The following is a 15,007-nucleotide window of genomic DNA, read 5'->3' on the forward strand; positions in this document are numbered from 1 at the left end:
AGGAAAAAAAACACCATCCAAGACAGCCCAGTTGCCTTTTGGAAAAGCATCTTTAGGACAACCCTGATCTGGATGATGGAGAATCTCCACAGACAGCTTCCCTCAGAGCTTTGCTTGGCAGCCGGATTCTTTATTAGATCTTCAAAATGGTTTCCTGCTTCCTTCCCAGCTGAAAGACAGAGGAGGGACAACGTCTTGACAATTTCACACTCATTAAATTGTTGGATTGGCATCCTGCTCTAAGCAATCTTTTCCCTTTCCCACGTCGCAAGTTTTAGATCTAGCTGGAGAATAGTTTATTTTGCCTCTTTAATGTATTGGATAAAAATGCCCGGTTAGTGTTTCTTTTATTATTATTATTTTTTAATATAAATGGATTCAGTCACTCTAAAGCAGGGGTCTTCAAACTTGGCCCTTTTATGACTTGTGGACTTCAACTCCCAGAATTCCTCAGCCAGCAAAGCTGGCTGAGGAATTCTGGGAGTTGAAGTCCACAAGTCATAAAAGGGCCAAGTTTGAAGACCCCTGCTCTAAAGCGAAACCCTGCAGGAGCCGTGGCAATAAAACCCTTCAAAATCACCGTATTGTTCAGTTGAAACGAGATTCTTTACAGCCAATATTTCGAGCAATTGCGATGTGAGTTTCAGTGAAGGATAAACTCGCCGTTTATGAACTGATTACAGGCAGTCCTCAACAGCTATTCGTTTAGTGACCATTCAAAGTTACCACAGTACTGAAAAAAAGGTACTGGTGACCCCTTTTTCACACTTACGACCGTTGCAGCGACCCCAGGGTCACGTGATCAAAATTATCAGAGGCTGAGCAACTGGCATGTACTTACGACGGTTGCAACGTCCCAGGGGGGTCACGCCCTTCCGACAAGCAAACTCAGTAGGGAAGCCGGATTCACTTAACAGCCGTGTTGCTAACTTAACCCCTGCAGTGACTCACCTAACAACGGTGGCAAGGAAGGTCCTAGATTGGGGCCAAATTCGTTTAAAAATATCTCGCTTGGCAACCTTAAATTTGGGCTCCGTTGTTATGTTCGTAAGTTGAGGACTATCTGTAGCCCCCTAAACACAGCAGAATAGACAATAAAGAGGGAAATAAAGAACCGCAGGTTTGTCGCCCATGATTAAAACTACCAAGTTTTGATCACCGATGATGAATTGCACTAATGACTAAGAGAAGAGAAGAGAGACGAAGAAATTCAACAGCTTGCACTTGTGAACGGTTTTTAACCATGAAGAAAATGTGGTTTATCGTTTTTGCCACCCTCTTGTTCCAGGTGAGAGGTTCCTGCCTGGCCTTGTGCTTGTCGAGTGACTTGAAGTCGCTTTCAGTTGTGACAGAAGTAGACACCGGTCCGGGCGGAGATCCGGAAATAACCTACTTCCAGGTGAGCAGGACGCTCGGGCGCTTCCACCTGAACGGTCATTTGATTTCTCACGGAAGCTATCAAGAATTTTCCAGGTCTTATTTAGATGAGACCGTCTGTCTTTCTGTCTGTCTATCTATATCATCTATGATCCATCCATATCTATCTATCTATCTATCTATCTCTACCCATCTATCCATCCATCCATCCATATATATCATCTATCATCCATCCATCTCTCTCTCTGTCATCTATCATCCATCCATCTATTCATATCTATCTATCTATCTGTATATTATTAATTATTATTATTAATTTAATTTCTATACTGCCCTTCTCCCGAAGGACTCAGGGCGGTATATATCTACCATCCATATCTATCTATCTATCTATCTATCTATCTATCTATCTATCTATCTATCTATCTATCTATCTATCATCTATCTATCTATCTATCTATCTATCTATCTATCTATCTATCTATCTATCTATCTATCTATCTCATCCATCCATCTCTCTCTCTCTATCTGTCATCATCCATCCATCCATTCATTATCTCTCTCTCTCTCTCTCTCTCTCTCTCTCTACCTACCTACCTATCTATCTAAGCTATAGATATAACAGAGCTAGTTTGGTGTTTCATTAAGGCATCTGGCTACAACTGGGAGAGTGAGTTCTAGTCCTGCCTTAGGCATGAAGCCAGTTGGGTAGGCCAGTCACTTTCTATCAGCCCAAAGAAGGAGGCAATGACAAACCACTTCTGAAAAACCTTGCCCAGAAAACAGCAAAGACTTGTCCAAGTAGTCTTCAAGAACTGGACCTTGGATTGAATATAAGGGAAAAATAAAAGAGTAAAAGACTCGGACAGGGCTGATTATCTCCTCCTCTCCTATTCTTCCCAGAACAACAACCTTGTGAGGTAGGGTGGTCTGAGAGAGACTGGTGGGACCAGAGTCACCCAGCTGGCTCTCACGGCTAACGTGGGACTTGAACACTCAGCCTCCCAATTTTGAGTCTGGTGTCTTAACCACGAGATCAAATTGACTCTCTCTAATTGAGCCCAAACGCTAGTATTACGAGAAGGCAAATTCATCTAACCATTATTCCCCTCGTTTAAAAATCTGAATTACATTCCCACTTAAAAAAAAGAAGCTTTAACTTCTTGATTTGTGCTCTAGTGCTGCAGTTAGTAGAGGGTGTATATCAGGGGTGTCAAACTCAATTTCATTGAGGGCCGCATCAGCATTGCGGTTGCCCTCAAGGGGCCGGGGAGGTATGGCCAGGGTGGGCGTGGCCTACTGGGTGGGCGTGGCTAGAGTGCATGTGGCCTACTGAGTGGGCATGGCCAGCTCTACAACCTTCACATCAAGGGTGTCTATGGGGGCCTGGGCAGGAGTGGGACAGATCTGGGGGTCTCTGGCAGGAGGAGGGTCTCTGGGCCAGGGCCAAGGCAGTGGGGGCCGTTCCCTCACTGTTTCCAGGATGGCTTTGCGGGCCGCATGAAACCACTTTGCGGGCCGGATCCGGCCCCCGGGCCTTGTGTTTGACATGTCTGGCGTATATGATATTGTCGGATTACAAACTGGCTCTCTAATTTAGCTGGATACCAGCCTGCTCTCAGCCTATTTACCAGAAGTGACTCGAATGGCCCGAAAATTTACACACATTTCAACTCTCCTGCAGGTACGGTAATAAAAATCTCATACCTTTGCATGTTGTACCGACCAAAAGATATTCTATACGGGAGGGGGTGCACTTTATTAGTCACTTTAGTGAACTTTCCCTGAAAAAAAATGGTTCCTTTTTACCATAATACAGGTGATCCTCAACTTATGAACCCAATTGAGCCCAAAGTTTCTGTCACTAAGTGAGACATTTGTTAAGTGAGCTGTGCCCCATTTTACGACCTTGCTTGCCACAATTGGTAAGTTAGTAACTCGGTTGTTAAGTGAATCTGGCTTCCCTATTGGCTTTGCTTGTTAAAAAGGTCGCAAAAGGGTATCATGTGACCTTGAGACACAGTGATGGTCATAAGTATGAAGCAGTCGCTGAGCCTCTGAATTTTGATCACCCGATCACAGGGATGCTGCAAAGGTCGTAAGTGTGAAAAATGGTCTGAAGTCATTTTTTTGTGCCATTGTAACTTTGAATGGTCACTAAATGAATTATTGTAGGTTGAGGACTTACCTGTACAGGGTTGGAATGCTTTTGCAATAAATGCCATGTCGAGGCCATAATTTAAGAGCTAACCAGCTGATGTAATGTAAGATGTAATGATGGGAATGACTCAGCAAGGTCTGTGTCCCTTTAAGAGCCAGCAGAGTCTGTGTCTCTTTAAGAGCCTTTGTATAAAAGGGAAGGTTCAGTTGCTGTGCTTGCTCTCTTCCATTTTCCTGCTGTAACTGCGGTGTGTTGGATCTTGCTGTATTAGCACATGTATGTATTTTGTTCCTAGTGCATATTGTAGATAGGTAAAGGTAAAGGTTCCCCCGCACATGTGTGCTAGTCATTTCCAACTCTAGGGGCTGGTGCTCATCTCCGTTTCAAAGCCAAAGAGCCAGTGCTTGTCCGAGGACGTCTCCGTGGTCATGTGGCCGGCATGACTAGACGCCAAAGGCGCATGGAACGCTGTTACCTTCCCACCTTAGTGGTCCCTATTTTTCTACTTGCATTTTTTTTATTAAAAAGTTTTATCATACATTTTATCTTTAACAAACCCCCCTACCCCTCCCCTATCCCTCCCTCCTTACCCCTCCCCCCCTCCCCCCCGACTTCCCAGAGCTAAGTACAAGGTATAAAAAACAGAAAAAAAAGAATCATAAACAACCACATGCTAACAACCGTAAACTCTAAAATCTATCACTCTCTAGCTCATATAGAATAACTACAAACACTATTAATATAAAATCTTCATTTCAAAAAAAAAAAAAGATTTAGGCAATCTAGCATGACTTGGGACGCGCTTAAAAGCTCCAGCCTTGTCCATCTGTACATCCAAAACACCATTCCAATCCCCCATAAAAATAACAGATTTATAATCCAACTGGGTAAGCTTTGTATAAAGTAAACTAAAAAAGTCAGCTTGTTGTTGATTAGGAGCATATAATCCACCTAAAAGCGTCTTTTTGCCTTCTAGCAGCAGCTCTATCATAACGTATCTTCCATGCTTATCTGCTTCAATTAAGTCTGCTGTTAAAGCACTTTTAACATAAACAACCACTCCATTTTTCTTATTCATTGCAGAAGCAACAAATCGCGTACCCAGCCTTGAGTTCAGTAAATACTTTTGATCCACAGCCCTAATATACGTTTCTTGCAAACATATAACATCTATCTTGAATTGTTTTAAATATTGAAAAACTTTCTTCCTCTTCTGTGGTGAATTTAGTCCATTAACGTTCCAAGTTAAAAATTTAGTTGTCATGCATATCATCCCAAAGCTCTTAAAGCGCTGCTCTGATAGGACTATCTTTTTTAGGCCGTGCTCCTCCCACTGCTTGGCTATAAGTACGTTGTGAAAGTTCCATAGGCATCTACTGATCTTGTTCTTTTATTTTTTATTTTTTAATCGTTTTAAAGCAGCACGCGTCACCCTCTGCTCTCTAAGATCATCCAAAGAAGTTGTAGCTTGATCTCCTCCAGCACCGTTCTCCTCTGTCTGTCCATCTTCAACCTCTTGATGTTCTCCTTCTCCAGATCTCTTTGCAGCTTCCAAAAGTAATAATGGGGTTGCTTTTAAAACGTTATTATAAAAATCACGCGCCTGCATCACAGTAACCAAACGGTACCTTTTACCTTCATGCATCACCATCAACCCAACTGGGATCTCCCATCTGAACCTTATATCTCGTTGTTTGAGCTCTTGCACAAGAAATGTAAAATCCTTCCTTCTCCTTAAAATCTTTGGAGGAATTTCTTTTAGAACCAAAACTTCTTGATCAGCAATCACAACTTTAGAATCATAGGTAGCTTGTATAACTTCATCTCTAATTTCCCTCTTTACAAAATAAACCACCACATCTCTAGGCAGCTTTCTCTGTCTAGCAATCCATGAATTCACACGAAACACTTTATCCATGCCTGCCTTTATTTCAGATGCTGGCTGATTCAATACCACTTCCAGAGCCTCAGAAATCAGCTGCTTTAGATCTTCCTTAATATTCTCTTTTAAGCCTCTGATTCTAACAGCAAACTGCATCTGGTAATATTGAGCAAGACTCAATTCTCTGTCCATTTTGTCTCTTAAATCTTCATTCTCCAATACTTTTGCTTCTAATATGGCATTCTTTTGAGTCAAATCTTCCACTTTTTCATCCAGATCTTCCACACATTCAGCCACTTTATACACTGAAGACAAAATGTCTGCCTTCATCACACTGAACTTCTGTTCCATCCTCTCTTCCATTCTCTCCTCCAATTTCTCCAATTTCTCCTCCATCCGTGCAAATTTATCACCCATTGATTCCAGAATTACCTGAGCATGTTTTTCAAGAGCATCTTGTAGATCCTTCGGTGTCAATACATCAGGAGGATGCAACGCCTGCAATGATGATTGTTGCGTCGGAGAAGTTCCAGCACTCCGAAGAGTTTTTGAGGGAGGTTTAGCCGCCATCTTTTACTTCCACTTGTGACGCACTTTCACTTTAAGTTTAAAAAAGTCCATCAAGCTCGAGAGTAAAATATAATAATCCTCTTCATCCTTTCCTCTTGTACCGCTCTGCCTGCTCCTTTTATTCCATAGTCCTTCCTTCAGGCAGGGGTGGTCGCAAACGCCTGGCTCTGCTCCAAAAAATCCAGAGCAGAGACGCTGGCCAGCTGGGAGCGACCCAGGCTACGGGGGAGTTCGATCCTTCAGCCGCCCAAGCAACAAGCTCAGGCGGCCCCGGAGAACTCAACCCCTACCTGGGGCCTCACCCCCTCCTCTTCTCCCGAGGAGGGGGCTTCAAATTCACCCGAACAGCTGATCGGCGCTGTTTCGGGTGAAAATTACTCAGCTGAGCCGCGTGCAGCCCGGGAAGGCTGTCTCCGGCGCCGCGCAGCCACCGGAAGTCCATTTCTACTTGCATTTTTACGTGCTTTCGAACTGCTAGGTTGGCAGACGCTGGGACGAGTAACAGGCGCTCACTCTGTTACGCGGCACTCGGGATTCAACCCGCCAAACTGCCGATCTTCTGATCGACAAGCTCAGCGTCCTAACCCACTGAGCCACCGCGTCCCTTCTATATTGTAAATAGTGTAAGATAAATCACCATTTAATACAAACCACTGCTTACTGTCTTTACTCCTGGGTTATTTCAGCGCAATAAGACTGTGTACGCTCTGACATGCCACTGTATAAGCTTTACAGTGTTTTCGAGTCAGCAATGCAATGTGAGCATTCAATATTTCTTATCCGTTATAGAGATATTATGATGAGTTTGGTATGATAAAGCCAGTCTCAGCAGGGGGTTTAATGTAATTTCTAATTCTTTTATCCTGTTATAGCTGTGTGTGCTGTTTTGTTTTTTTACCCCTTTGAAAAAAAGGGAAAGCTACACAGAATGGGATTATAAGGAAATGTACAATTTATGCCTTTCCCCACTAATATTTGATGATTGAGTATTAAAGAAGAAGAAGGTACAAAATATTTTCAAACACGGAACTTGTTTTATCAATGGCTGGAGTAAGAACTTAACTTGTATTACTAGGCAAAACAAATCAAGCCAGACAAAACATTGTTCATTAAGCACTAATGAGATGTAATAATGGAAAATCAATAAAATATTATTTTTTTTAAAAAAATGATGGTTTTTCTCCTATTTGCGAACAGTACATCAAGCTTTCACTGAGTTGCATGTCTGAAGCCTGGGAAGAAATATTGATGCAAATGGATTCGCGATTAACCAAGTTTGTGCAGGTATGGTGAAAAAAACGATTCCCTCCAATTATTATTTTAATCCTGCATTACCCAGTACACTTTTTAATACAAATAGGCCTGGATTTAAAGAGTTCATTTAGTGAATTGTTACAAGGGCGCTGGAAAAACGGACTTACGACCGTTTTTCACACGGCCGTTGCAGCGTCCCCATGATCACATGATCAAAATTCAGACCCTTGGCAACTGACTTGTAACTTATGACGGTCACAGCGTCTCAGAGTCATGACCCAGTTCTGACCGTTGTAAGTCAAGGATTACCTGTATTTTATTAAAATCTTAACGCTAGCAATCTCCCCTCTAAGGTGACCTATCCATGCGATCTTCCAGGATTCTTCTGAAGTTGTCAATCAAGTCCGCTAGATTGAGATTTCCTGATATTTTCCATCCTGGTCAGGTCTGACCGTCTTGGCTATTGGGAGATCAGCTGCGAATAATAATGGAAAATTCATCGGCAAAGACAGGAAAGGCATAAAATTCAGAGATAATATTTAGATGGTGACTCAGCCTGCTCTTTCTTGCCTATAAACCTTCAGATCTGCCTTCTCTATAAAAAACAAAACCCACCCTGCCTTTTTCTTTTGTGGCGATTGAAGTGCCTGGGTGGAACAATCTCTTGTTTTGTTGTTGTTTTTTTAAGGAGAAGAATACCACCACATCTGTGCAAGATGAATTTATGGAGTTACTTTTGTGGGGCAAAGCAAGGTGAGTCTTCAAACCCCGTCCAGATTTTGACTCTTCTTCCAACAAGGAAAAAAAAAATGAAGCTGTGTTCCTTTTTTTTTTCCCCCTCCCCACTTCTTCTCCCCAAAGTATTGAACTTCAGGCACTGCTGATGAATCAGCTAACAGTAAAGGTAGGCCAGCTCGTGTAGTATGAAATTATTGCGGTTTGTGTTGGGTTTGCCAAGCTTGACAAAAGGTGCGATTTCTTCCCACAGGGTTTGAAAAAACTTGGGCAGTCCATGGAATCTTCCTATTCCAGTATTCAAAAGCTCGTGATAAGTCACTTGCAGAGGTAAAAATTCAGGAGCTGCATTGATGTAGATAACGTTTGTGATGTGTGTGTTTTTTTTTAAAAAAAAAACTTGGAGTGTTCTCAATATTATTATTTGCTCTTTTCTCAATTATGGCTCTAAGCCAAGGTTTCCCAACCTGGGCAACTTCAACTTTTTTTTTTAAAAAAAATTGTTTTTAACTTTTGTATTTTCGTTTTTAATCACCCTGTAAACCGCCCTGAGTCCTTCGGGAAAGGGCGGTATATAAATGTAATAAAATAAATAAATAAAATAAATAAACTCCCAGAATCCCCCAGCCATCCACTTCAAACACGTTCCTCTCTTTCTCACTTTCTTCTTCTCCCTTAAAAAGAGGGGGGGGAAAAGTATGGAACGTTGCAGCCGGAGGAGGAATTCCTTGACCAGATTCAATTGATGAATAATGATTTGTGTCAATAATAATAATAATAATAATAATTACACTCCATCAGAATAGAGGGCTCAGCAACACACCAAAACCAAAAGGAAGGAAGGAAGGAAGGAGAGGAAGAAGAAAAGGGGAAAGGGAAAGGAGAGGGAAAAAAGGAAAGAATGAAGAGGAAGAAGCATTAGAGGGGAGAGGAAAAAACGAAGGAGAGGAGAGGAGGAGGAAGGGAAAGGTGAGGAGGAAGAAAAAAAAGGAAGGAAGGGAAAGGAAAAGGCAAAGTGAGGAAGAAGGAAAAGAGGGGGGAAGGGAAAGGGAGGAAGGAAGGAAGGAAGGAAGGAAAAGAGGAGAGGGGAGGAGAAGGGAGGGGGAGGAAGAAGGGAAAGGAAAAGAGGAAGAAATCGAAAGGTGAAAGAAAGAAAAAGAAAAGCGAAGACCATTCCATTTTCGTTTGTTTTCTCAGTCTGTCAGACAAAGCCCAGGAGGAGAAAAAGAAACATATCCACAATTTATTTATTTATTTATTATTTGGATTTATATACTGCCCCTCTCCCGAAGGACTTGTTGTGATTCAGGGTCAGCCTGTGGGTTCGGCAGTTGGGTCGGACGACTCAGAGGAGGAGGGGGGTGTTGAAGAGCTTGCTGATGAGAGCCCTCAGCCGGGCCCCTCCCACCTGGTCACGACGGAGACCCAGCTGTGTGAGCCTGACAGCGTGGATGAAGATGACCCACAGCTGGCCCTGTTCAAGGACGCCCGACGCAGGAGGCAGTCAATCAGGAGTAAACAGAGGAAGGCAATGGGGCACCTCGGAAGGAGGCAGAGAGAAGCCACGCCCTGAACTGTATAAAAGGGGAATGCGTGGGAGGGCTGGTTTGCTGAAGGCAACTGTTTGAATAGCTCCTGTTTTAGTGGTTCGTGTCTTGTTTGTTTTTGTATCAATAAATTTGGCAGGCTTAATTCCAGCCTCTTGCCTTCTTGTAAAAGGGGTTGTCCCTGCCTTTTCTGCAGGGCCGGTAGCAGGCTGGTACAGAACAGGACTCGGGGCGGTGTACAGGGCAATTAAAACACTATATACAACACATAATATACAAAAATTAAAATAAATTAAACCAAGTAGCCCTAAACAATAAAACACGTTCTTAAAATTTAAAATCTAAAATCTAAAATCCCAATCCCTCAGTCCAGGCTGGCAAGTCCAAATAGCCAAGTCTTCAATTTGTGTGTGTGTGTGTGTGTGTGTGTGTGTTTGTGTTTTTCCCCTTTTACGCCTTGCTTTCGGTCCCCTGAGGGAATCTTCCTTTCCACCTCTGCTCACGGGCTTCCCCGCTTTGCTTTGGCAGCGGCTCGGAGGCCTTGCTCTACCACTTCAGCGAGCTGAAAGGCATGGCTCTGTGGAAGCAGAAGTACGAGTCCCTCGGGCTGGACGCGTCGGGAATAGAAGGTGATCGCAGGGTTTCTCGCTGGTTCGATGGGCAGAGCGCCTTCAGCCGGCCTTTATTTCACGCTTACTCTCCATTTTCCAGAGGCCATCACGGCGGTGGGCTCCTTCGTTCTGAAAGCCAACGAACTTCTCCAGTAAGTAATCGAAAGGATTGGCAGACCCCCCCCCTCAGTCCTACAGAGAGTGGTGAGGACAGCGAGAAGATCGTGGGTGTTCAGGAGGCAGCTTACAAGCGCTCAGATGTGCTTGGAGCTCAAAGCATTGTTACACACACACACACACACACACACACACAAAGAGCTCACTCCACGGCTGTGGAGGAATCCCCCTTACATTAAAGAATCCCTTTTGTTTCCCCAGAGTTATAGACAGCAGCATGAAAAATTTCAAGGCTTTTTTCCGTTGGCTTTATGTAGGTAAGAAAAACGCTCCTAAATACTTCTCTCTCTCTCTCTCTCTCTCTCTCACTCTCTCTCTCTCTCTCTCTCTCTCTCTGTTTGGACTCTTAAAAAGCTGGCTTCAAAGCAAGCGCTGCCCAGCTTTCTTAGATTGACTAAGTTAATCTGAGTTAATGGTGGTTTGTGCCAATGAGAAGGCAGTGATTTAGTCTGAAATGGTATATGCTTTCCTGCCTGAGCAGGGGGTTGGATTAGATGACCTCCAAGGTCCCTTCCAACTACTACTACTACTACTACTACTACTACTACTACTTATTATTATTATTATTATTATTATTATTATTATTATTATTATTATTATTATTATTATTATTATTATCACTGTAAAGTGGTAATAATAATAATAATTATTATTATTATTATTTATAGCTGTAAAGTGGTCTTTACAGCTTCCCTTTCAGTTCAGTTACCAATTATAATGACTCAGCTTCCTCTGTGTATGTGGATGGAAAGGTGATATTATTTGGGAAATCTTTGTGCTGCCTGAGCTGCGCTGTGTGCTTGCAAACATATTGTTTATCCAACTGATAACATCAGTAGTGCACAGGAGTGTGGGTTTTGTTGTCTGTTTATATCGGTCAATCAGAATAGCGCTGGAAGGGACCTTGGAGGTCTTCTAGTCCAACCCCCTGCTCAAGCAGGAGATCCTAGACTATTTCAATCAATCAATCAGTCAATCAATCAATCAATCAATCAGAATAGAGCTGGAAGGGACTTTGGAGGTCTTCTAGTCCAACCCCCTGCTCAAGCAGGAGACCCTAGACCATTTCATATATAGTTGCTACTCCCTAACATAGTCCTCAATTCGCCACCGTTCTTTTAGGGTGGTTCAAAGTTACAACGGGCACTGAAAAAAGTGACTTATCGCCGTTTTTCACACTTACGACCGTTGCCTCATCTGCAGCGTCTCCCTGAATTAAATTCGGGGCACTTGGCAACTGGTTCCTGCTGATGAAATTTGCCTTGTCTCGAGGTCATTTGATTCCCCTTTTGTAATCTGACCAGCAAAATCAAAAGAACACAATTCACCTCACAACTGCTGTGATTTCCTTTAACAACTGTGGCAAGGAAAGTCGTAAAAAGGGGGGGGCAAAGCCGCCTTCTTTAGCAAAGGAAAATTTAGGGTCCCCCTTGTGGGTCATACCGCTTTTGTTTTATTTCTCAGCCATGCTGCGGATGTCAGAGGATCATGTTCCTCCTGAACTGAACAAGGTAATCGTCATGTTGTCGGTTTTACGTGCACAGATGATAGGCTTCTAATATTTCCTGTCCACCAACAGCCATAGCAACAGCTTTTAGACTTATATACCGCTTCACAGTGCTTCACGGCCCTCTCTGAGCTTTTTACAGAGTCAGCTTCCTGCCCTCAACAATCTCGGTCCCTCATTTTACCATCCTCAGAAGGATGGAAGTCTGAATGAATCTTGAGCCGGTCAGGATCGAACTGCTGGCAGAGTCAGCCTGCAATGCAGTGTTTTAACCATTGCGCCACCAAGGAAGCAAGGAAGGAAGATAGCAGTAGCATTTAAGACTTACTGTATATATCAATTCACAGTGCTTTATAGCCCTCTTTAAGCGGTTTACAGAGTCAGCATTTTGCCCCCCTACGATCTGGGTCCTCATTTTACTGACCTGGGAAGAATGGAAGGCTGAGTCAACCTTTGAGCCAGTCAGGATCGAACTCCTGGCAGTGACCGGTGTGTTAGCCTCCAATGCTGCCTTCTAACCACTGCTCTTCAAGACAATTTTCAGTCTATTATTTGGGATCTGGAGAGCTTCGGGACATTGTATGTTGAATTTGTCATTGGAATGTTTTCTCTCAGGAACATTTAATGAGGGACACGCAATCTTCCTAAACCCCTTGATGGAATTACAAAAACAACAACAACAAAACCACACCCCAAAACCCCACATCGCATTTGATATTCCTTCCTTAGACGAGAAATGTTGTGACTTGGACAGTTTTCAGGACTTTATTTCTGGATGCAAAGATAAGATAAGATAAGCTAAATTGTCATTTTTTTTATAGTGTGGGCCCAATGGCACACTTTAAAAATGATAGATAGACAGATAGATATAGATAAGATAGTGATGACAGATAATAGACAGACAGATAGACATAGATAGATGTGAGACAGAGATATATATAGATATAGATGATAGATAAAGATAGTAGGCCATCTATTCTTAGAAAATGATTCTATGTTTTCCTCATCTTAAAAGCCGACTTTGTTTCAATACAAAAGCAGTCAAAAGGATTTTAGGATTAGCTTAATGATGTTTTTCTACGTTTCCTTTTCAAAATATTATTGCTTTACTGCTTTGGTTTTTTTTCTCTGTCCAAGTTATTTAAAAGGTCATCCTGGCGGTTTGTCGGTTTGCAGAATTGTGACAGCCGTTGTGCTGCATTTTGTGTAGATGTGCGAAATGTAAATTTGTGGTTGTAATGATTTGTTATATTTCTTTTTCTCAAAGATGACTCAGAAAGACATTACTTTTGTGGCTGATTTTCTCACGGAGCACTTCAATGAAGTAAGCTTACTTTTATTTATTTTACTTTACTATTTTATTTATTTTATTTTTATTATTTTGTTTTATTTTATTATTTTATTATTTTATTTTACTGTTTTATTCTTTTACTTTATTCTATATTTTATTTTATTTTATTCTATTTTATTTACTTTACTATTTTATTTTATTTATTTTATTTTTTATTATTCTTTTATTTTATTTTATATTACTGTTTTATTTACTATTTTATTTATTTTATTAGTATTTTATTATTTTTTTATCTTACTTTACTATTTGATTATTTTATTTTATTTTATTTTATTATTTTATTTTATTCTTCATTTTATTTTTTTTCAGATATTTTCCTTTCAAAAGAGCATGTTCAGGTCATCCTGACGTAGCTAAACATTCATTTATGCCACTTCCCTTAAAGCAACTTTTTTTGACGATGCAGCAACTTTAGCAGCTTTAAAACATATGGACTTAAACTCCCACAATTCCTCAGCCGGCATGGCTGGCTGGGGAATTCTGGGAGTCGAAGTCCACGCGTGTTAAAGTTGCCAAGATTGGCACGCCCTGCTATGTGGGATGGTTAAAACCGAAATAAAAAAAGGCATGATATATATATATATATACATTGCATTTGTTGACTGGGCACTAAACCGACTTTCCAGTCAAGTATTGACCGGTGATTCGAGGCTCGCCCATTTCTCAGAATTTAAAAATAAAACAATGGCCTCTCAGTTCTCCTTAAGCCATCTTTCCTGTTTGCTTTCTAGGCCCCTGAACTCTACAGTCGTAAAGGGAAATACTTCAATGTGGAAAGAGTTGGGCAGGTAAGGTGCCGCCATTTTGTTTTTTGAGGGACGGTCTGTCTGGGCCATGGAAGTCCTCGAGAAACGAAGAGTTGGCCAGCCTGAGATCTAGGCAGGTCCCCGACTTAACAATCACAGTTGAGCCCAAAATGTATGTGGTTAACTGAGAAACTCGTTAAGTGAGGTTTGCCCCATTTTACGACCTTCCCTGCCGCAGTTGTTAAGTGAATCGCTGCAGTTGTTAACGTTGGCAGCCTGGTTGTCAAGTGAATCTGGCTTCCCCCATTGACTTCGCTTGTCGGAAGGTCGCAAAAAGGGGTTCACGTGACCCCCCCCGGGACACTATGACCGCCGTGACTATGAATCACCTTGACTTACAACACTTTGTTTAGTGACTGTTCAAAGTTACGACGGCCCTGAAAAATGTGACATACGACCGTTTTTCATGCTTACCAACCTCTGCAACCTCCCCGTGATCAGGTGATTCCAAAACCAAAGGCTAGGCAACCGACTCGTGTTTGTGGCGGTTGCTGTGATCTCTCGGTGGGAAAGCCAGGTTCGCTTAACAACCCTGCGGCAAGAACGGTCGTAAAATGGGGCAAACCACATTTGCTTAGCCACAGAAATTCTGGGGTCAGCTGTGGCCGTAAGCCGAGGACAACCTGCAGATAGATTTGCAACGTATGCCTTCTGGAACTTGGCTAAGTGGCTTTTGTGAATGCGACTTAGAAAAGTTGCGGGTTCCTCCCGAATGAGCAGTGCCTATCGAAGCATAAAATGTGTCACTTAATGAACAACTCTTAAGTCACAAGGCACTGTAGCTGCTGGTTTCACGGACCAAAGGTTTATAACCATTTCTGATAAATTGTTCCACTCTGCAAAGATAACAGACTGGTTGGAGGGAAGCTGTGATAAACAGATTTAAAAGTGAGCAATAAACCACTTTTCAAAGGATTTACAACCAAATGACTAGACATCTTAACCGGTTTTCTGGTTCCCGGTTGAAAAGAAGAGGAAAATCAGATCTAAATATTTTATTTTATTTGATTGCAAACTGAGAGGGGAAAA

General features: G+C 42.1%; 1 protein-coding gene across 1 annotated transcript in view; it reads left to right on the top strand.

The window, feature by feature from the left end:
• The window catches only part of ANAPC4 (anaphase promoting complex subunit 4), a 34,000-nt gene that overhangs the window by 9,530 nt on the left and 9,463 nt on the right, over positions 1-15,007 (top strand). Inside the window, exons 8-19 of the mRNA XM_083368051.1 lie at positions 1,289-1,399; positions 2,978-3,061; positions 7,188-7,274; positions 7,933-7,997; positions 8,106-8,148; positions 8,233-8,309; positions 10,055-10,155; positions 10,238-10,289; positions 10,516-10,571; positions 11,779-11,825; positions 13,089-13,145; positions 13,904-13,960. Of these exons, the coding sequence (XP_083224177.1) occupies positions 1,289-1,399; positions 2,978-3,061; positions 7,188-7,274; positions 7,933-7,997; positions 8,106-8,148; positions 8,233-8,309; positions 10,055-10,155; positions 10,238-10,289; positions 10,516-10,571; positions 11,779-11,825; positions 13,089-13,145; positions 13,904-13,960 (837 nt within the window). The remainder of the gene's footprint in view (positions 1-1,288; positions 1,400-2,977; positions 3,062-7,187; positions 7,275-7,932; positions 7,998-8,105; positions 8,149-8,232; positions 8,310-10,054; positions 10,156-10,237; positions 10,290-10,515; positions 10,572-11,778; positions 11,826-13,088; positions 13,146-13,903; positions 13,961-15,007) is intronic.

Source organism: Vipera ursinii (assembly GCF_947247035.1).
Source record: "Vipera ursinii genome assembly, chromosome: 7".
NCBI classification, from domain to species: domain Eukaryota; kingdom Metazoa; phylum Chordata; class Lepidosauria; order Squamata; family Viperidae; genus Vipera; species Vipera ursinii.